The 21,865-nt window shown below is 36.8% G+C and overlaps 1 protein-coding gene and 1 non-coding gene across 23 annotated transcripts in view; both read left to right on the top strand.

Annotated features, from left to right (window-relative positions):
* The window catches only part of VPS13B (vacuolar protein sorting 13 homolog B), an 851,071-nt gene that overhangs the window by 408,456 nt on the left and 420,750 nt on the right, over positions 1–21,865 (top strand). For 20 of the 22 annotated variants that reach the window (XR_008702388.1, XM_055546536.1, XM_055546537.1 and 17 more), the window contains one exon: positions 1,154–1,388. Coding sequence is in view for 21 of the 22 variants with exons in the window: in XM_055546536.1 (XP_055402511.1) it covers positions 1,154–1,388 (235 nt within the window). In the remaining variant the exon portion in view is untranslated. Of the gene's footprint in view, positions 1–1,153; positions 1,389–1,990; positions 3,008–3,144; positions 3,830–21,865 lie in introns of those variants that run through there. The other 2 variants (XM_055546553.1, XM_055546554.1) reach the window with 2 other exon arrangements.
* Positions 6,727–6,798, top strand: TRNAW-CCA (transfer RNA tryptophan (anticodon CCA)). The gene has a single exon. It is a non-coding gene; the product is annotated as a tRNA-Trp (tRNA).

Below are 21,865 nucleotides of genomic sequence, written 5' to 3'. Positions count from 1 at the left end.
ATGAGTAACTACACTTATAAGACTGGCAAATTATTTATCATATCAAGGAATTCAGACCTGTTACATACCATGCTCTCACTAAGTAATATATTAACCCCAAGAGTACGTCTATGACTGTAGTCTTAGTTATCTTTTGTAAAATATGGTCTCTTTGTTATTTTAAGTTGCTAGAATATCCAAACATTTATCAAGCAAACAAAATTTAGTTTTTATTAGATAATAGGTTCAGGTAATAGCTTTGTATGCCAATTATTTTATAGAAAATTAGCAGGTTATATTTTGTATTTTATTAAAAATAATTCAAGTATGCTACACCGTTGGGGCAGTTTACTAGCCAGGTACAGAATATTAGCTTGTAATAAAGTCAGCTTAGACTAATAGGCTTTAACTTAAGCATACCTTTTGAATTAAGTACTCATGATGTATTCAGTCTTTTATTTGGTCTTGCTTAGTCTTACTTTAACTCTGTTAGGGGCTGGCAATCTAAGTAAGTACACTAGGGATAAGGAAGCATAAAAATTTCACATGAAATCACAATTTAGGTAATAAATCAACGTATGATAAAAGTGAGGAATAGTGCTCTGATTTTTAAGTCTTCTGAATTTTCTTCATTACTATGTTACTAACGTGTTCTCCTTTAATGTTTATCTAGAGATATAATCTGAGCATTTAAAGTATTTTTTCTTAAATTTCTATCTGTAAAATGAAAGACAAAGGGACAGATTCACATAGAAATAGATGTTTGTGGTTTTTTTTATTTTTTAAAGTAAGAGCAGCAAAATGCTAGTCAGCTCTAACCCCTTAGCTGGTGTTAACAAAATGTAATGAACTGCAAAAAAAGTAGGATTTTCTCACCTTTTTTTGCCAGCACATTTTCTAACTCAATCATGTTTCTTGGAAAGAACTATGGAAAGGCAGCTATGTTTTCATTTCATGTCATTATGCTCTTTTGATCAAATTTATAGCAAGAAACAATACCTTTTCCAGTGTTTGTCATATTCTTTAGTAAAATCAACTGATAAAGACATAAGTATGGGACATTTTCTTTTTTGGGCTTGCCTGTGTATTCTGGTAAAGATATTAGGTGATTGAGATTTGTTTATTCTCAAACTTAATCTGATCCAAATATTTTGATTCTGTTTTTCTTTTCTAGCTTGAAGTACAGTCTTGTTGTGTGTTTATCCCAAATGATAGTTTGCCTTCTCCTAGTACAATTGTATCTGGTGACATTCCTGGAACAGTAAGAAGTTGGTACCATGGACAAATGAGCATGCCAGGAACGCTTGTCCTCTGTTTGCCTCAAATAAAGATTGTTAGTGCTGGCCACAAGTATATGGACCCTCTCCAGGAGATTCCGTTTGTCATCCCACGACCCATCCTTGAAGAAGGTACATTTTTATTTTAAAGTCTTCCTATGGTTATTATATTTTATACTGATACTTTTAGTTTTACTGTTTTGTTTTTTTTTTAATTATGCCAGTGCATCTCTAAATCAGTCTTCTCATTGAAAGAACTTAATGGAAATGAACTAAGTGATCTACAAAGTAGTTCTGAAAAGACAGATGTATATAGTAAATGAACTAAGTGATGCTGTTTATTGATAGCCACACCTTTTATTATATATAGATGAAGACAACATACATATATATATAGACAGAGACTATCTGCCAAAGATTATATGGTATATAGTATAATCACTGAAATGCTAAGCACAAATAAAATTAACTTGAGAAGAAAGTTGTTTTCAGATGTTTGCATTAAGCTGAAGTAAGAATTATAAATAGGTTTATTTTAATTTAAGCCACTTGACTTATGAATAGATGTATCATAAACACAGAAATTGTTTATGTATTTATTGTTTACACCATTTATATCAAGCTTGATATATTTCTAGATTACTCATTTATTTAAAGTAGATAATTGTGTGATGATTGGAGCCAAGGCTCTTTCTTTAATAAATACTGGATTTCTGATGTTGCAGTGTTTTCAGTTGCAGGTTCACACCCTTTGAACTTGGAGGCATTCATTTCAAACTATGTGAACCTGGAAAAGTTTTGAGTCACAAAGTCAATAGTGTGAATCTATATTTTAATAACAAGCCTCAAATTTTTGACAGTGCTAAATAGGTCAACACCTTGTTCATATTATTAGGATGTAAGTGTCTAAATCCGGACATCGTTCAGACTACCACACATATTGTTATTGAAAAGTTAGTGAAGTCTTCAATTTTTTTACTTTGACTTAATGTTGATTTCTGTCTCCCTTTCTCTGTTGTGATTTCCATTGAAATCTAATTTTGTTAGGTTTATGTAAGCATGATTTTATCCAGAAATTAGGGTTGGTACTTAATGACATGAATACTATTATCATAAAATCATAGAATTCTAGTACTTAGAAGGAACTTAAGAGTTCTTGTGAAGTGCTCTTTGTCTTGATTCTTTCTCTAGCATATTGGGCATAGCTGTTATTTGCTATTCATTTTTGGTTACAGGAAATTCCTTATTATCACGATAGGTGTTATGTGTCCTATTAAGGATATACTAGCTTCATAAAGTGAGCTGGGGAGTGCTTCCTCTTTAAAAAAAAAAAAAAAACTCTGGAATGATTTTTAAAAAATTGATTTGTACCTTGATTTTTGTTAAAACTCATTGCTAAAATTCACATATTGTAAAATTCCTCCTTTTAAAGTATATAATTAGATGATTTTTAGTGTATTTAGTTTTTATGCAACATCAGCATCTAATATTAGCATAGTTTTCTCACTGTAAAAAAATTGGTACATCATTAGCACTTAGTCCTCTGCTCCCATCCTGCAAGTCCCCTAGGAACTGTCTTTCTATGAATTTGCTTGTTTTAGACATTTCATGATTGGAATAAAAAAACTTGTGGTCTTTTCTGACTGGCTTATTTCACTTACCATAAATTTCAAGGTTGATTCATGTTGTAGTATGTATGTCTTCATTCCTTTTTATAGCTGAATAAAAATTCATTTTATGAATATACCACATTTATTCATTGATTATTTGATGGACATTTGTGTTGTTTCTACTTTTTAGTGATTATAAATAATGCTGCTATGATCATTCTTCTACACTTTTTGCATGGACATATGTTTTAATTTCTATTCAATTCTATTCAATTCAGTTGCTAAGTTGTGTCCAACTCTTTGCACCCCATGGACTGCAGCACGCCAGGCTTCCCTGTCCATCACCAGCTCCCGGACCTTGCTCAAACTCATGTCCATCAAGTCCGTGATGGCATCCAGCTGTCTTATCCTCTGTCATCCCCTTCTCCTGCGTTCATTCTTTCCCAGCATCAGGGTCTTTTCCAGTGAGTCAGTTCTTCGCATCAGGTGGCCAAAGTATTGGAGCCTCAGCTTCAGCATCATTTCTTTTAGATGCATATAGTAGAATTGTTGGGTCATTTGGTAACTCTGTCCTTATCTTTGAAACTGATGGACTATTTATCAAAATGTCTGTTCCCTTTTGCAATCCCACATCAGAGAATGGAGGTTCTAATTTTTTATACTGAAGTGCAGTTGATGCACAACATTAATTTATCCGTATCTGTGTCACCACTTATTATTGTGGTATTGTTACTGTCTTGTTTCCAGCCATCACAGTTGCTGTGAAGTGTTATCTCGTGGTTTTGATTTTCATTTCCCTAATGTCTGATGATGTTGAGCATCTTTTCATGTGTTTATTGGCCATTTGTAGATCTTGTTTTGTATTTTCTTCTTATATTAAAATTCTTTGCCCACTTTTTAGTTATTTTTCTCTTTATTGTTGAGTTATAAGAGTTCTTTATATATTCTGATATCAGACCCTTAATAAATATGTAACTTGCAAATATTTTCTCCCATCCTCCCAGTCTTTTCATTATCTTAATTAATTGTTTGAATTTAATTATGTAAATAAAAATGTTTCCTTTATACTGTTATATATGTTAATTGTAATTCATTTATCCCTTGCTGTTTTGGAAATTATCCCTTAACTATTCTTTTTCTTTTTTATATTACAAATTAGCACTTTTTGATTAAAGTCAACTCTAGGTCTAGGAATCTTAACTTGCATCTTTAGTGTATTAAATTATGCATTAAATCAAGCTATTTACTGTGCTTCTGAACACACACAGATCTGAAAATACTTTAATTCATTCATCCTATCTGGATTAATAGGCTATCATTTAAAGAATAATTGCTTGTATTTATTGTGAGTATATAATCAGGACAGGGTTTGGAACACTTACTTAGTGCAGAAAAGTGTTAGTCGCTCAGTTGTGTCCCACTCTCTGCAGCCCTGAAACTCTCTGCAACCCTGGACTCTAACCACCCAGTCTCCTCTGTTCATGGAATTCTCCAGGCAAGAATACTGGAGTGGATATCCATTCTATTCTCTGGGGCATTTTCCCCATCCACGGTTTGAACCTGGGCTTTCTGCATTGCAGGCAGGTTCTTTACTGTCTGAGCCACCAGGGAATCAAGAGTCAGATAGTAAATGTTTTCAATTTTATCCATTTCTTGGTCTTTTTGTCACTTCTGAACCCTCCTTTGGCATGCATGAACAGCCATAGACAATAAGTCAATGACTGTGTATCTGTGAAGCTTCATTTATAAAATCTGATAGTCAGATTCGGTCATGGGCCATGTTTACTGACTCTTGAACTAGTGCCTTTCTACACATGCCTTCATATAATTCAGTCCTCTATCCTCTGGCAGATCATTTTCCATTTGCCTTTTTGTGATGATACGTGGTTATCAAACTCAATTTTGTTTGAATATTTTTAAATTTCACTAGATATATAATTTATATATCCAGATTTATTGCTAGGTATGTAATTTCTTATTATTTTAGTCTGGCCTATTAAAAATACAGAGGCTTTCCTTGTAGCTCAGTTGGTAAAGAATCTGCCTGCAATGCAGGAGACCTGTGTTCGATTCCTGGGTCAGAAAGATTTCCTGGAGAAGGAAATGGCAACCCACTCCAGTATTCTTGCCGGGAGAATCCCATGGACAGAGGAGCTTGGAGGGCTACAGTTTATGGGGTTGCAAGAGTCGAACACGATTTAGCAACTAAACCACCACCAATTAAAGATACTGTTGTGCTGACTCTTTTGCTTTTCATTGTCCTATTGAGAGATCCACTTGCAGTTTATGTTTCCTTGAAGATATTTTGTCCTTCCTTCTGGCAACTTTAAAAATTTTTTAAATCTTTGTGTTTTAAAGTTTTTATATTGGTGTCTATAAAAGCCATAAAGATTTCTCCAAGTTTTCTGGCATGATTTATTCAGATATTCAGTTCAGTTCAGTCACTCAGCTGTGTCCGACTCTTTGTGACCCCATGAATTGCAGCACACCAGGCTTCCCTGTCCATCACCAACTCCCGGAGTTCACCCAAACTCTTGTCCATCGAGTCGGTGATGCCATCCAGCCATCTCATCCTCTGTCGTCCCCTTTTCCTCCTGCCCCCAATCCCTCCCAGCATCAGAGTCTTTTCCAGTGAGTCAACTCTTCGCATGAAGTGGCCAATGTATTGGAGTTTCAGCTTTAAAATCAGTCCTTCCAAAGAACACCCAGGACTGATCTCCTTTAAAATGAACTGGTTGGATCTCTTTGCAGTCCAAGGGACTCTTAAGAGTCTTCTCCAACACCACAGTTCAAAAGTATCAATTCTTAGGCACTCAGCTTTCTTCACAGTCCAACTTTCACATCCATACATGACCACTGGAAAAACCATAGCCTTGACTAGACGGACCTTTGTTGGCAAAGTAATGTCTTTGCTTTTGAATATGCTGTCTAGGTTGATCATAACTTTCCTTCCAAGGAGGAAGCGTCTTTTAATTTCGTGGCTGCGATCACCATCTGCAGTGATTTTGGAGCCCAGAAAAATAAAGTCTGACACTGTTTCCACTGTTTCCCCATCTATTTCCCACGAAGTGATGGGAACCAGATGCCATAATCTTCGTTTTCTGAATGTTGAGCTTTAAGCCAACTTTTTCACTCTCCACTTTCACTTTCATCAAGAGGCTTTTGAGTTCCTCTTCACTTTCTGCCATAAGGATGGTGTCATCTGCATATCTAAGGTTATTGATATTTCTCCCGGCAATCTTGATTCCAGCTTGTGCTTCTTCCAGCCCAGCGTTTCTCATGATGTACTCTACATATAAGTTAAATAAGCAGGGTGACAATATACAGGCTTGACAGACTCCTTTTCCTATTTGGAACCAGTCTGTTGTTCCATGTCCAGTTCTATCTGTTGCTTCCTGACCTGCGTATTACCTGTGTCTTATTCTTTCTGTTATATATTTTAGAATTTTTCACTTTTTTTGGCTGCATCATTCTTGTATCTTCTTTATACTTCTGTGTTTTTTCTCTTTGACTTGATGACCTGCATTATTCTCAGTAATTTCTTTGATCCTTCATTTCATTAATTTTTTAAAGTTGTATCTGATATGCTGTTAAAGTTGTTCATTGAATTTTAAAAAGCTTTTCTAGAATTTAACTGTATCATATACAAAACTGTGCAATTTTTAGTGCACAGCTTGGTACATTTTATACTAAAGCCACTCATGTTGCCTACATCTGAATCAAGATAAAAAATATTACCGATGATCTTCTGTAGTCCCCTGAGAGCCTCTTTTTCTTCAGATTTAACCTATATCTTGATACCTAAACCATAAATTAATGGGAAAAATGGGACAGTTTCATTTATGGTTTACCCTAACCCTTCCCTGGTGGCTCAGAGGTTAAAGCGTCTGCCTCCAATGTGGGAGACCCAGGTTCAATCCCTGGGTTGGGAAGATCCCCTGGAGAAGGAAATGGTAAACCACTCTAGTATTCTTGCCTGGAGAATCCCATGGACGGAGAAGCCTGGTAGGCTACAGTCCACAGGATCACAGAGAGTCAGACACGACTGAGCAACTTCACCTTCACCTACCCTGACATTATTATCGTAGTGAATTGCATGCAAGCCTTGTGTCCTGTAAAGTTCTACACTGCAAATTGGTCTAAGACTTTGTCTTTATCTGCCTTAGTGTGAACAGGAGAGTGTTCAAATTTTACCTGTTTAGAAATGCCTAAGGCTATTTGTTTTGCTTATCTCTTAATTTCTGGCTTCTTCTATTCCCTTGCCTTAATAATCTTTACTATTGGGAGAAGCTTATTAATGATTTTATGGAGTGTGTGTACTTGTGTGTGTTTATGTTAACAGATATAAGTTTTAATCATGGTATGTGTGGCATAGGAACATTTTATTAATATGTTGATTTTCATTTGTTTTTAGTGCAAAAGTCATTCAGGGCACTAAATCTGTCATTATTTCTGGAAGTAGAATCCCCCAGTAATTTAAAGATGTTATGAAAATATTATAGCTGCCCCCCCAATGGATTTTATGAAAGGAGTAATATATATATACTACTGTATTATTTGGTATCTCTTCAATACTCATTTAAAATCCTTCTTATTTCTATAACACTCCTGCCAACTTCAACTGTTTATCCTTTTTATTTGATAAATTGTTTTATTCTCATCTTGTTTTTCCAATATATTATGAATGAGTTAAGAACTACAGAAATCTCCCTTTTTAAAGCATATGATGTTATTATATTCTGTGATTCTTTTTTCTAGAATCTTAGTTTATTTTCAACTTAAAAAAAATCATTTACCAGATGGAGAGAACTAGAATCAAATAGAAACTTCTAAAGTCTATTTGTCATACTCCCTAGGAGACTACAGAGTGACTACATAATCACCATGGAAACCTAAAGTAGAAACAATTTTTTAACCACCTGGTTATTGCATTGGCCTACCCTACCCTGAAGAAAGATTATTTCAAGATATTTAAAACTTTTTCAGACATTAGAAAATTATAGAAACTAACTTCTTATGAAATACCACAAATATGTTTTTTTCATTTTAAAAGTTGTTTGTAAAAATATTTGCATAAAACCCTTTGATGCGTATGTGTATTTGATGCGTATGTGTAAAGAATACTTTACTTTGTATCTTTGTATCTGTGCATAGATGGAGAAAGAATCTGGAGGTCTGTTCATTTTCAGTTTTCAACCAGTCCTGGTTTCAGTGTCACTCTGCATTGTCTTTTTTCCAACATATTTGAGTATTAGAACCTGTTGAATGATGGATGTCATGAATCAGATTGAACCTTTATAGTTTATTTCTCTGTGCCTCATTCACTTGCTATATTTATAAGTTAAAAAAATATCGATGTTACACATCTGCTGTTTTGTCTTCTGTTCTCATCCTCATTTTGATTTATAATGCTATTTTTCTCTTTCACTGTCGATTTCCTGGTTTTAGAATGTAGATAAATATTTTCAGTCATTCATGTTCAACCATATACGGAATGTGTCTAAATCTATATACCACCCTCCAAATATACTCCTTTCTAGTCTCTTCCTCTGTTACTGTTGTTTCATGTTCATTTTTGTTCGGGCTTCCCTGGTGGCTCAGACAGTAAAGTATCCGCCTGCAATGAGGGAGACCTGGGTTCGATCCCAGAGTCAGGAAGACCCCCTTGCGATGGGCATGGCAGCCCACTCTGGTATTCTTGCCTGAAGAATCCCCATGGACAGAGGAGCCTGGCAGGCTACAGCCCATGGAGGGGTCACAAAGAGTTGGACACATCTGAGCAACTGAGCACAGCATTTTTGTTTAAGTGGAAGGGATGATTCTAAAGCTGAAACTCCAGTACTTTGGCCACCTCATGCAAAGAGTTGACTCACTGGAAAAGACTGATGCTGGGAGGGATTGGGGGCAGGAGGAGAAGGGGATGAGAGAGGATGAGATGGCTGGATGGCATCAGTGACTCGATGGACGTGAGTCTGAGTGAACTCTGGGAGTTGTTGATGAACAGGGAGGCCTGGCGTGCTGCGATTCATGGGGTCGCAAAGAGTCGGACATGACTGAGCGACTGAACTGAACTGTTTTTTGATAAATGTAGTCAGTGGATTTGGTGGGGGCCTGGGGGACATGGCACAGGGAAAGATAAGAAAACTGGGGGCAAGGAGATTAGATATTGCAGCTAGCTATGATAGTTGTATAAAAACATGACTATCTAAACCAGAATGGTGGTGCTAGGAATGGTTAAAATGGGAAAGAATAGAGACATATTTGAGATTAACAAAAAGTTGGCTAAACTTTGTGACTGTATTAGTTATAGATAGTGAAAGAGAAGTAAATATGTAGAATGACTCCATAGTTCCTAGCCTGGATATCTATGTAGATGTTTATATGGTTAATATTATGATTATAAATAAAAACATTTAGTTTTGGGTGTGGAAGATGGGAATGATGAATTTACCTTGGTGCATACTGTGAAGTGTTTGTGGGACATTCAAGTAAATGTATCTAATAAGCCATTGCATATTTAGGTCTGGAGCTCAAAAGAGGAATCATTGTTAGAGATATATAATGTGATAGCAGGGAAAATGATGAAAAAAGATGTCATCACCTGAAGTCACTTATATAGAGAGAAATATATAATCCATATAGAAAAAAGGGGAGAACAGTAATGTTGACTGAAAAGGAAAAAGAAGACCAGAATTCTCCAGGCAAGAATACTGGAGTGGGTTGCCATGTCTTCCTCCAGGGGATCTTCCCAACCCAGGGATGGAACCAGGTCTCCCACATTGCAGGCAGATTCTTTACCTCCTGAGCCGCCACCGTATCCCAAGATGAGGATTAAAAGATGTGAAAGGAATTTGACAGTTTTGGGTGATTGTTTTCTCTTACCATCATACTTTCAGAGGACTAGTGTTAATGCAAGTCAGGTGATAGTGCCCTAAGGACTAAATGGAAAGTGAAAAACTATTAGGACAAATTTATAAAGTCTTTTAAAAAATATTTGAGAAAGAAGTTTACGTATAACTTGATATTCTTTGGTTGTAAACAACAGAAACCAAATCAGGGTAATTTAAGCAAAAATGAAACACTGATTCATTGCCTATATCCCACTGTAGAAAGCAACTTTGGATATTTAGTTAAAATTTTGATATTTCATCACCATTTGACTAATGATTATGAAGACCAGGGTCTTTATAAGTTCTTCATTAAGAAGAAATTTTATTTCTTAATCCTTTTTTTTTTTTTTGTAGCTCCTGCAAAGTTATTTTTCTCTTCCTCTTTGTCTTTGGTGTTCCTTGGGTATCATTCTGGAGTGCTAAATTTCTGTTAAAAATTTTATTTTTGAAAATAGTGTTTAGATTCAAAATACAGTGATCTAGTCATTAATTATAGAGTAGATCGTGCAAACATAATGATCGTATGAACATAATGAAAAAAAAATCCTTTAGTATTACACTAAAAGATGATCAATAGAATGAACAAAAGTGTTCTCATTATATAGATCTGAGCCTTCTTCTATACTGAACTTAGACTTCTAAAGTTTAGAATGTGGAACTGTTTGTTGAAATTTGTCATCTGATTTCAATTTCCATGGAAGGGAGAGATGATTGCTAATATAGCCAGATCCAATCTGTGTAGGGTGTTTGGGTCAAAATCAACATCTTGGGTTTCATTAGAGAGCATTTGCAGTGAGGCTTGCAGATGTAATTTGCTACATCCAGCTCACACCTCTGAGCAGATGGGTTTCTACCCTGTGCCTAGCAGAAGTTTGTGTTTCCTTCTTTGAAAGAGTTGCCTGTGACTTTATTAAAATATTTTGACAGACTTGGAATATTGAGATCATTTATAAATTAAAACTCGGCTGTTGTTGGATTTAGCGAGTTTTAATAAAAGCTGATATGAAAATTGTTGAACAACTATGGAAAACATGAGAGCTATTTGTCTGTGTAATTCTGGTCACCTCAGTGTTTCATATGTATTGTTACAATATAGATTTTTTAAAAATATCATAGTTTGATTACTGTAATTTCCACTTATTCTGAGAGATGGTGATGTACTGTTGGAATAGTTTTTTTTCCCCAGCTTTACTCAGTAATTTTGACTTTAATTCCTAAACCTTATGTAAATGAGATTGCCTGGGGAAAAGAGAAAGCCCAGAAAAGAGCTATAGATTTGTTCTTGAGGATGTTGTTTTTAAATAAATTTCTTGGAAGGCATCCTATAGGTATAACAAATGAAGTTAAGCTGTTGAGCTGCCTCAACATATTTAATATAATTGCTACAGAGATTGTTCTCTTCTCAGTAGCTCACATTCATCAGTAACTCACATTCATCCTGCTCAATCTTTTGTTTACCTGTGGATTCTGTGACTTTTATTTTTATTTTTTTTTAATTTTATTTTATTTTTAAACTTTACATAATTGTATTAGTTTTGCCAAATATCAAAATGAATCCGCCACAGGTATACATGTGTTCCCCATCCTGAACCCTCCTCCCTCCTCCCTCCCCATACCATCCCTCTGGGTCATCCCAGTGCAAGGAACCTTACTTTATTTGCTGTTAATCAATTTTGCATTTCCACTCACAAATATTTATTTAAAAAACAAAAGCAAGTATGGCAGATCTATTATCCTGCTCACCTTTTAAAAATAAACTGTATAATTTACAGCCTTAAGATCTTAAAAATATGGTTTTTGAGTGATACCAAGGTAACATTCTAATTAAAGGGATTTTTTAAATTGAGATACAGTTGACATATAAAATTATATAAGTTTAAGGTATTCATCATGCTAATTTGATATATATTGCAATATGATTATCACTGTGGCATTAACTAACATTTCTATCAGGGCATATAATTATCATTTCTTTCTTTGGTGAGAATATTTAAGATCTAGTCTCTTAGCAACTTTGAAGTGTGTAATATAGTAATGTTGACTGTAATCACAATGCTAGGCCTTAAATCTTCAAATCTGTTATTTGCAAGTTTGCACCCTTTAATTCTTCAGTATCTCTCCAATTTCCTCACCCTCCAACTGCAGGTAACCACCATTCTTCTATTTCTATGAGTTCAACTTTGTAGATTCCATATGCAAGTGATATACAGTATTTGTCTTACTTTGGCTTATCTAACAGCATAATGCACTCTTTAAAGGAAATTTGGAAAGCTAGTAACATATATAAGTGAAAATTAAAAAATAAAAATAACTTGATAATTACTTTTAACAGTTTAGTTTTGTTAATTTCTTCCCATTGTTGGTTTTTTCTTTCAACTTTTGTGATATATACACATATAATATTCATTATGTATAATGAAGGGCAGTGTCAAAGGATGTTCGAACCACCAGACAATTGCACTCATCCCCCATGCTAGTAAGACTATGTTCAAAATCCTGCATGCTAGGCTTCAGCATTACATGAACTGAAAACTTCCAGATGTTCAAGCTGGTTATAGAAAAGGCAGAGGAACCAGAGATCAAATTGCCAACATTTGCTGGATCATAGAGAAAGCAAGAGAATTCAGAAAAGTTTAATTGACTACCTTAAAGCCTTTGTGTGGATCATGACAAACTGGAAAACTCTTAAAGAGATGGGAATACCAGACCATCTTACCTGTCTCCTGAGAAACCTGTATGTGGGTCAAGAAGCAACAGTTAGAGCCTTGTATGGAACAACTGACTGGTTCAGGATTGAGAAAGAAGTACCGCAAGGTTGTTTTTTGTCACACTGTTTATTTAACTTATATGCACAACACATCATGAAAAATACCGTGCTGAATGAGTTACAAGCTGGAGTCAGTATTGCTGGGAGAAATGGTCAACAACCTCAAATATGGGGATGATACCACTCTAATGGTAGAAAGCGAAGAGGAACTAAAAAACCACTTGATGAGGGTGGAAAAGGAGAGTGAAGAAGCCAGCGTAAAACTCAGTATTAAAAAACAAACAAAGATCATAGCATCCAGTCCCTTCACTTCATTGCAAATAGAAGGGGAGAAGGTGGAAACAGTGACAGATTTCCTCTTCTTGGGCTCTAAAATCACTGCGGATGGTGACTGCAGCTATGAAATTAGAAGATGATTGCTTCTTCACAGGAAAGCTATGACAAACCTAGACAGTATGTTAAAAAGAGAAGACATCACTTTGCCAACAAAGGTCCATATAGTCGAGGCTATGATTTTTCCAGTAGTCATGTATGGATGTGAGAGCTGGACCATAAGGAAGGCAGAGTGCCAAAGAATTGATGCTTTCGAACTCTGGTGCTTAAGAAGAGTCTTGAGATACCACTGGACAGTAAGAAGATCAAACCAGTCAATCTTAAAAGAAATCAACCCTGAATACTAATTGGAAGGACTGATGCTTAAGCTGATGCTCCAGTACTTTGGCTACCTGATGAGAACAGACAACTCATTAGAAGAGAGTCTGATGCTTACAAAAATTGAAGGAAGGAGAAGCAGGTGACAGAAGATGAGATGGTTGGATGGCATCACCGACTCCATGGATATGAATTTGGGCAAACTACAGGAGACAGTGAAGAACAGGGAAGATTGGAGTCCTATTGTCCATGGGGTCACAAAGAGTTGGACATGACTTGGCGATTGAACAAACAAACAAATTATTATTTATTATACAATTAAGATAATAATGTCTGAGAAAAATATTCAGTCATGTTTTTGCTTTTACTATTTTATCATGAGCATTTTATATGTACTTAACATTTTTTATCTATTAAAAGTAAGAGAGTTTAGACTTTAGATTTTCACTGTTAAGTATGATGGTAGCTGTGAATCTTTTAAGACTATTTATTTATTTATTTGGTTGCTCCAGGTATTAGTTGCGACATGCAGTATCTTCAATTTTTCTTGAGGCACACGAGATCTATAGTTGTGGCATATGGCATCTAGTTCCTTGACCAGGGATTGAACCTGGACCCCCTGCATTGGAAGCTCAGAGTCTCAGCAACCACTGGGCTGCCAGGGAAGTCTCTTGCTATTGATTTCATAGATGCCCTTCATCAGGTTGAGAAGAATCATTTTCTTCTCAGTTTATTGAGACTTTTTATCATGAGGTAGTTTGGAGTTTTATCAAATATTTTTATGAATCTAATGATGTGTCTCTTCCCCCCACTTTATGCTATAATGTGATATATTTGATTAATCAGTTTTGCATAGCTGATGAAACTAATGTTGGATTTGGTGGTATAGACCATGTGGCTGTAGTGTGTTATCTCTTCATATGATGCCAAACATAGTTTGCCTTTTAATTTTTTTAATCTATATTCACAAAGGATTTTAGTCTACAGTTTTCTGTCAGTGTCTTTGGTTTTTGTATAGGGTAATACTGGTCTCATTGACACACAGTGAAGTGAAAGTCACTCAGTTGTGTCTGACTCTTTGCGACCCCATAGACTATACAGTCCATGGAATTCTCCAGGCCAGAATACTGGGGTGGGTTGCCATTCCCTTCTCCAGGGGATTTTCCCAACCCAGGTATTGAACCCAGGTCTCCCGCACTGCAGGTGGATTCTTTACCAGTTGAGAGATGGTAAAGCGTCTGCCTACAAAGCAGGTTCGATCCCTGTGTTGGGAAGATCTCCTGGAGAAGGGAATGGCAACCCACTCCAGTACTCTTGCCTGGAAAATCCCATGGATGGAGGAGCCTGGTGGGCTACAGTCCATGGGGTCACAAAGAGTTAGACACGACTGAGCGACTCCACTTCACTAATAGTGGTCTCATAGAATTAGTTGGGAAGTTGTTTCTCTACCTACGTTTCTGAAATATAATTCCTTTGTGGAGGATTGGCATCATTTATTTAAATATTTGATGGAATTCACCAGTGAAGCCATGTAGAATTGGTGAACGATTTTTTTAGTAGGGAAACCTTTAATTTTTAAATGCAATGTGTTTTCCTTTTAAATAGAATTTAGTGAGATTTTGATTTTTTTGTGCAGTCTGACAATCTCTTATTTTTAAGTAGAATGTTTGACTATCAATATTTCATGTAATGATGTATTTTAATTAAATTGGTCTTTTGCTATTTGTTAATTGTTTCTCTTGTATTTTTGTTCCTTTGTTTGTTTTTTATACCTTCTTTGTTTTAAATGGGTATTCAGTTCAGTTCAGTTGCTCAGTCATGTCCGACTCTTTGCGACCCCATGAATCGCAGCACGCCAGGCCTCCCTGTCCATCACCAACTCCCGGAGTTCACTCAGACTCACGTCCATCGAGTCAGCGATGCCATCCAGCCATCTCATCCTCTGTCGTCGCCTTCTCCTCTTGCCCCCAATCCCTCCCAGCATCAGACTCTTTTCCAGTGAGTCAACTCTTTGCATGAGGTGGCCAAAGTACTGGAGTTTCAGCTTTAGCATCATTCCTTCCAGAGAAATCCCAGGGCTGATCTCCTTCAGAATGGACTGGTTGGATCTCCTTGCAGTCCAAGGGACTCTCAAGAGTCTTCTCCAACACCACAGTTCAAAAGCATCAATTCTTCGGCGCTCAGCCTTCTTCACAGTCCAACTGTCACATCCATACATGACCACAGGAAAAACCATAGCCTTGACTAGACGGACCTTTGTTGGCAATGTCTCTGCTTTTCAATATACTATCTAGGTTGGTCATAAGTTTCCTTCCAAGCAGTAAGCGTCTTTTAGTTTTATGGCTGCAGTCACCATCTGTAGTGATTTTGGAGCCCAAGAAAATAAAGTCTGACACCGTTTCCACTGTTTCCCCATCTATTTTCCATGAAGTGATGGGACCGGATGCCATGATCTTCGTTTTCTGAATGTTGAGCTTTAAGCCCACTTTTTCACTCTCCACTTTCACTTTCATCAAGCAGCTTTTTAGTTCCTCTTCACTTTCTGCCATAAGGGTGGTGTCATCTGCATAGCTGAGGTTATTGATATTTCTCCCGGTAATCTTGATTCCAGCTGGTGCTTCTTCCAGCCCAGCGTTTCTCATGATGTACTATGCATATAAGCTAAATAAGCGGGGTGACAATAAACAGCCTTGACTTACTCCTTTTCCTATTTGGAACCAGTCTGTTGTTCCATGTCCAGTTCTAACTGTTGCTTCCTGACCTGCATACAGATTTCTCAGGAGGCAGGTCAGGTGGTCTGGTATTCCCATCTCTTGAAGAACTTTCCACAGTTTGTTGTGATCCATACAGTCAAAGGCTTTGGCATAGTCAATAAAGCAGAAATAGATGTTTTTCTGGAACTCTCTTGCTTTTTCCATGATCCAGCGGATGTTGACAATTTGATCTCTGGTTCCTCTGCCTTTTCTAAAACAAGCTTGAATATCAGGAAGTTCACGGTTCACATATTGCTGAAGCCTGGCTTGGAGAATTTTGAACATTACTAGCGTGTGAGATGAGTGCAATTGTGCAGTAATTTGAGCATTCTTTGGCATTGCCTTTCTTTGGGATTGGAATGAAAACTGACCTTTTCCAGTCCTGTGGCCACTGCTGTGTTTTCCAAATTTGCTGGCATATTGAGTGCAGCACTTTCACAGCATCATCTTTCAGGATTTGAAAGAGCTCAAGTGGAATTCCATAACTTCTACTAGCCTTGTTCATAGTGATGCTTTCTAAGGCCCACTTGACTTCACATTCCAGGCTGCCTGGCTCTAGGTGAGTGATCACACCATCGTGATTATCGGGGTCGTGAAGATCTTTTTTGTACAGTTCCTCTGTGTATCCTTGCCCCCTCTTCTGCTTCTGTTAGGTCCATACCATTTCTGTCCTTTATCGAGCCCATCTTTGCATGAAATGTCCCCTTGATATCTCTGATTTTCTTGAAGAGGTCTCTAGTCTTTCCCATTCTGTTGTTTTCCTCTATTTCTTTGCATTGATCACTGAAGAAGGCTTTCTTATCTCTTCTTGCTATTCTTTGGAACTCTGCATTCTGATGTTGATATCTTTCCTTTTCTCCTTTGCTTTTTGCTTCTCTTCTTTTCATAGCTATTTGTAAGGCCTCCCCAGACAGCCATTTTGCTTTTTTGCATTTCTTTTCCATGGGGATGGTCTTGATCTCTGTCTCCTGTACAATGTCACGAACCTCATTCCATAGTTCATCAGGCACCCTATCTATCAGATGTCGGCCCTTAAATCTATTTCTCACTTCCACTGTATAATCATAAGGGATTTGATTTAGGTCATACCTGAATGGTGTAGTGGTTTTCCCTACTTTCTTCAATTTAAGTCTGAATTTGGTAATCAGGAGTTCATGATCTGAGCCACAGTCAGCTCCTGGTCTTGTTTTTGCTGACTCTATAGAGCTTCTCCATCTTTGGCTGCAAAGAATATAATCAGTCTGATTTCGGTGTTGACCATCTGGTGATGTCCATGTGTAGAGTCTTCTCTTGTGTTGTTGGAAGAGGGTGTTTGCTACGAACAGTGCATTTACTTGGCAAAACTCTTTTGCCCTGCTTCATTCCATATTCCAAGGCCAAATTTGCCTGTTACTCCAGGTGTTTCTTGACTTGCTACTTTTGCATTCCAGTCCCCTATCATGAAAAGGACATCTTTTTTGGGTGTTAGTTCTAAAAGGTCTTGTAGGTCTTCATAGAACTGTTCAGCTTCTTCAGCGTTACTGTTGGGGCATAGACCTGGATTACTGTGATATTGAATGGTTTGCCTTGGAAATGAACAGAGATCATTCTGTTGTTTTTGAGATTGCATCCAAGTACTGCATTACGGACTCGTTTGTTGACCACGATGGCCACTCCATTTCTTGTGAGGGATTCCTGCCCGCAGTAGTAGGTATAATGGTCATCTGAGTTAAATTCACCCATTCCAGTCCATTTCAGTTCACTGATTCCTAGAATGTCTATATTCACTCTTGCCATCTCTTGTTTGACCACTTCCAGTTTGCCTTGATTCATGGGTATTATAGTATACCATTTCATTTCCTCCATTGATTTTTTTTACTATGTATTAAATAATGATGGATCTAAGAATTATTTTGTGCATTTGAATTTATCACACTCAACCTCAGATATATTTTAACTTAATTTTGCTAAATTATAAAATGATTATTTGAACATAGTTCTGTTCTCTCTTCCTTTCTGTTCATATAAATATTATGTCTCTATGTGTTGTAACCCAGTCATATAGTTTTATTTTCATTGTTCTATGTAATTAACTGCTTTTCTTTGCCAGTCTCCAGTTTGTTTTCAGTGAGAGCTGCTCCACGTGTAGATGTATTTTTGATGTTTGTTGCGGAAGGTGAGTTCAGTGTCCTTTGCTCTTCCATCCTGTTTGATATTCTCCTCGAATACCACGTTTTTTTATTCATCTATTGATAGACACTGAGCTTTCTTCTATATGTTGGATATTGTCAATAATGCTCCTCTGAACATTGGGGTACACGTATCTTTTTCTAGTGGTCTTGTTGTTTTTATTGGATCAATACCCTGAAGTGGAATAGCTAAATTGTGTTGTAGTTCTGTTTTTAATTTTTTGCGGAGTTTTCATACTATTTTCCATAGTTTTTGTACCAATTTACATTCCCATCAACAGTGCTCAAAAGGTTCCCTTTTGTCTGCATCCTTCCCAACACTTGTTATTGATCGTCTTTTTGATAACAGCCGTTCTGACAGGTGTGAGATGTCATCTCATTGTAGTTTTGATTTGCGTTTCCCTAATGGTTTGTTTTGTTGAGCATCCTTTCCTGTGTCTGTTGGCCATCTGTATGTCTCCTTTGGAAAAATGTCTATGCAGGTCCTCTGCCCATTTTTTTAATTAGATTGTTTTTATGATAGAGTTACTTGAGTTGTTCATGTATTTTGGAAGCTGTGGATTCTCAGTTTCTTGGAAGGAATGTAGTCTTGGATTGTTCCAACTGTTTGACATTTAAGTTTCTTTACTGAAGCTCTTGACAGTGTGTTTTTTGTTTTGTTTTGTTTTGTTTTGTTTTTAAATGAGTTCTAGCCCTCATTGATAACTTTGTAAACTTTCAGTGATTCCTTTAAAGCCTTTCCACTCCGTATAAAAGCTGTTAGAGACCAGTTTCCCTCCTGGCTCAGATGTTAAAGAATCTGCCTGAAATGCCAGAGACCTGGGCTTGATCCCTGGATTGGGAAGATCCCCTGGAGAAAGGGAAGGCAATCCACTCCAGTGTTCTTGCCTGGAGAATTCCATGGACAGAAGAGCCTGGCAGGCTACAGTGTATGGGGTCACAGAGAGTCCGACAAGACCGAGTGCCTGACACTTTCACTTTCATGCTTTTCTCAAGGTTATCTGATTATTTTCCCTACCCAGCATGCTGCTGCTACTGCTGCTAAGTCACTTCAGTTGTGTCCAACTCTGTGCGACCCCAAAGATGGCAGCCCACCAGGCCCTGCCGTCCCTGGGATTATCCAGGCAAGAACACTGGAGTGGGTTGCCATTTCCTCCTCCAATGCATGAAAGTGAAAAGTGAAAGTGAAGTCGCTCAGTCGTGTCTGACTCTTAGCGACCCCATGGATTGCAGCCTACCAGGCTCTTCCGTCCATGGGGTTTTCCAGGCAAGAGTACTGGAGTGGGGTGCCATTGCCTTCTCTGCCTACCCAGCATACAGCCTCTTTATTACTTTAATGAAAGCATTGACCACTTCCCATCCAAACGGGTTCCTGATGCAGGACCTTTATACTTAGTATTCACCTTCTAGAGTATTTTTTTTCCTAAGTAACTTCATGCCTTTTGTCTGTATGGAATGTCATTTTACCTGAGTGGCTTTTCTGGACTATCCTGTCTTAAAGTGGCAGCACTCCATTCTATTATCCTGCTTAATTGTTTGCAGAACATCTACAACTATCAAAATACTGTATTTCATTAAGATATTAGTTTATTATCCTTCTTTCCACAGCTAGAATGCAAGATCCATGAGAATAGTGAGGCTGTATTGTTCACTGCCGTCTCCCTAGGTCCTTGAATAACATCTGTTTTTACATTTAAAGTTGCTTAGCCGTGTCCAACTCTTTGCGACCCCATGGACTATACAGTCCATGGAATTCTCCAGGCCAGAATACTGGAGTGGGTAGCCTTTCCCTTCTCCAGGGTATCTTCCCAACCTAGGGATCAAACTCAGTCTCCTGCATTGCAGGCAGATTCTTTACCAGCTGAGCCATAAGGGAAGCCCAAGAATACTGGAATGGGTAGCCTGTCCCTTCTCTAGGGGATCTTCCTGACCCAGGGATTGAACTGGGGTCTCCTTAATAACATGTAGTATATATTTATTTCAGTAAATAACCTGTTTAACAAGTGAATCTACCTTACCTGAAATAGGTCTTTAGTCTGCTGTCATTGCTTAGGACCAACAAATTTTTATTCGTTTATCCATCTCTGTCCAACCATCCCTCCCTCCTTTTCTCCTTTCCTTCCTAGCTTCTTTCCCTCCTTCCTTCATAAAGTAAATATTTATTGAGTGCATACTATATTCTGTGCACTATGTTTTTAAGTAACTTGCTTCATAAATTATGTTTCTTATTTAAATGCCTGTCATATAAAAATGCTAACATTTCTTTCAGCTTACTCGGTTAACAGAATAAACCTGTTACATGGAAATCCAATGGAAGACTTTTATCCCTTGTTATTCATTGATTCGTTTTTGAAATTCTTTCTTAACTTCTGGAATAACGCTTGCCTTGATTCATTTTCCGTGAATAATTGCTGCTTTTTTTGAATATCTTTTGTGGGCTCTTTTCTCTATATACTTTGTTCTTCCATGTATAGCTTTACTATATATTCTCATCTAGATCTATACTTAACCTATCACCTTTTCACTGATGGTTTACCAATCTATAAGATTTTCACATATCTGACTTTGTTTCTTTTTTATATCCTTAGGTATCTATTTAACCTAGATTGTCCATCAGCTGGCAGTGAAAACATTATAGAATATTGTGTTAGAGAGTAACAGCTATTTTCAAAATTTGCTCTGTTCATTAATTTCACAGCTAAGTCCCTGATCACACCTGTCAGCTTTAGCATGTTTTTAAATGGTTTCACCTGAGCTCTAGAGAATGGAGCCATATTTGAGGTGCCAAGTTATGGAGAAACATGATCTCCAGGACTCAGGTTTTCCTCCATACTGTTCCCTTCATTTTGAGATTTTCACAAAGTCATTGATTCAAACTCCTCATTTAGAATTTGAAATAGTTGTTTGAACTGAAAGAGTATGTCATCCATGAACTTCCTACCTTTCAAAAAAAGTATTTAAACAGTAATACTAAATATTAAAAGAAGTGAAATTTATCAAGGCTTTACTTTTTAGATTTTTACAAAATACTTTTTTCCCATTACTTTACTCATTATTCTTGTCTTTCCTTTTGTCACTAAGTTCATTCTTTTACTATAGTGAAGTAGTCCTCTCAATTCCTGTGAATGGGTTGGCTTAGCGCTTCATGTGGAAACAGGAAAGAATTTAGGAATTATAATTTCTCCTCTAACAAGAAGGGGTAGTTAGAGCGCTCATTCTTACTGAAGTCTCTGGTGCGAAATCCAGCTCATTCTTCTGTGCAGGTAGTACTGTCAAGAAACCAGTTTATCAACTTAAGTAAATTGATATGCCTACTCTTAAAGTCAGTCGTGTAAAATGAACACACACGTGTATCTTTTGTTCCTAACAAATACTTATTTATTAGGAGACTTAACATAGCAAATCTTTTCTGTATTAGTCAGTCTTGGTTTTCATCTAATAGCAGTAAACAATTCTTTTGTAGACGTCTTCGGAAGGTACTAGATTTAGCTCAAATTGACTAAAATGACTATGTGTACTATGCGTTGTGTTAAGGAAAATGATAAATGTATTCACTATTTAGAATGTCTGTTGTAAATCTTTTAAATATTTTTATTATTGTTGTAAATATAATGTATCTGAAAATGTTTTGAAAAATGGATCATGTCTTAAGCATGTCTTAAGTTTGAGAGTACAGTGTTGGTAAAATACGTATTCAAGTAAATAGCTTAATAAAGGATAATTGACTATTCAGTTATTTAAGAAAAAGCTAACATAGAAAACAACCAGTT

Source organism: Bubalus kerabau, chromosome 14 (assembly GCF_029407905.1).
Source record: "Bubalus kerabau isolate K-KA32 ecotype Philippines breed swamp buffalo chromosome 14, PCC_UOA_SB_1v2, whole genome shotgun sequence".
Classification (NCBI taxonomy): domain Eukaryota; kingdom Metazoa; phylum Chordata; class Mammalia; order Artiodactyla; family Bovidae; genus Bubalus; species Bubalus kerabau.
Note: the sequence above shows the minus strand (reverse complement) of the source record. Positions and strands in the feature narration are given on the sequence as shown.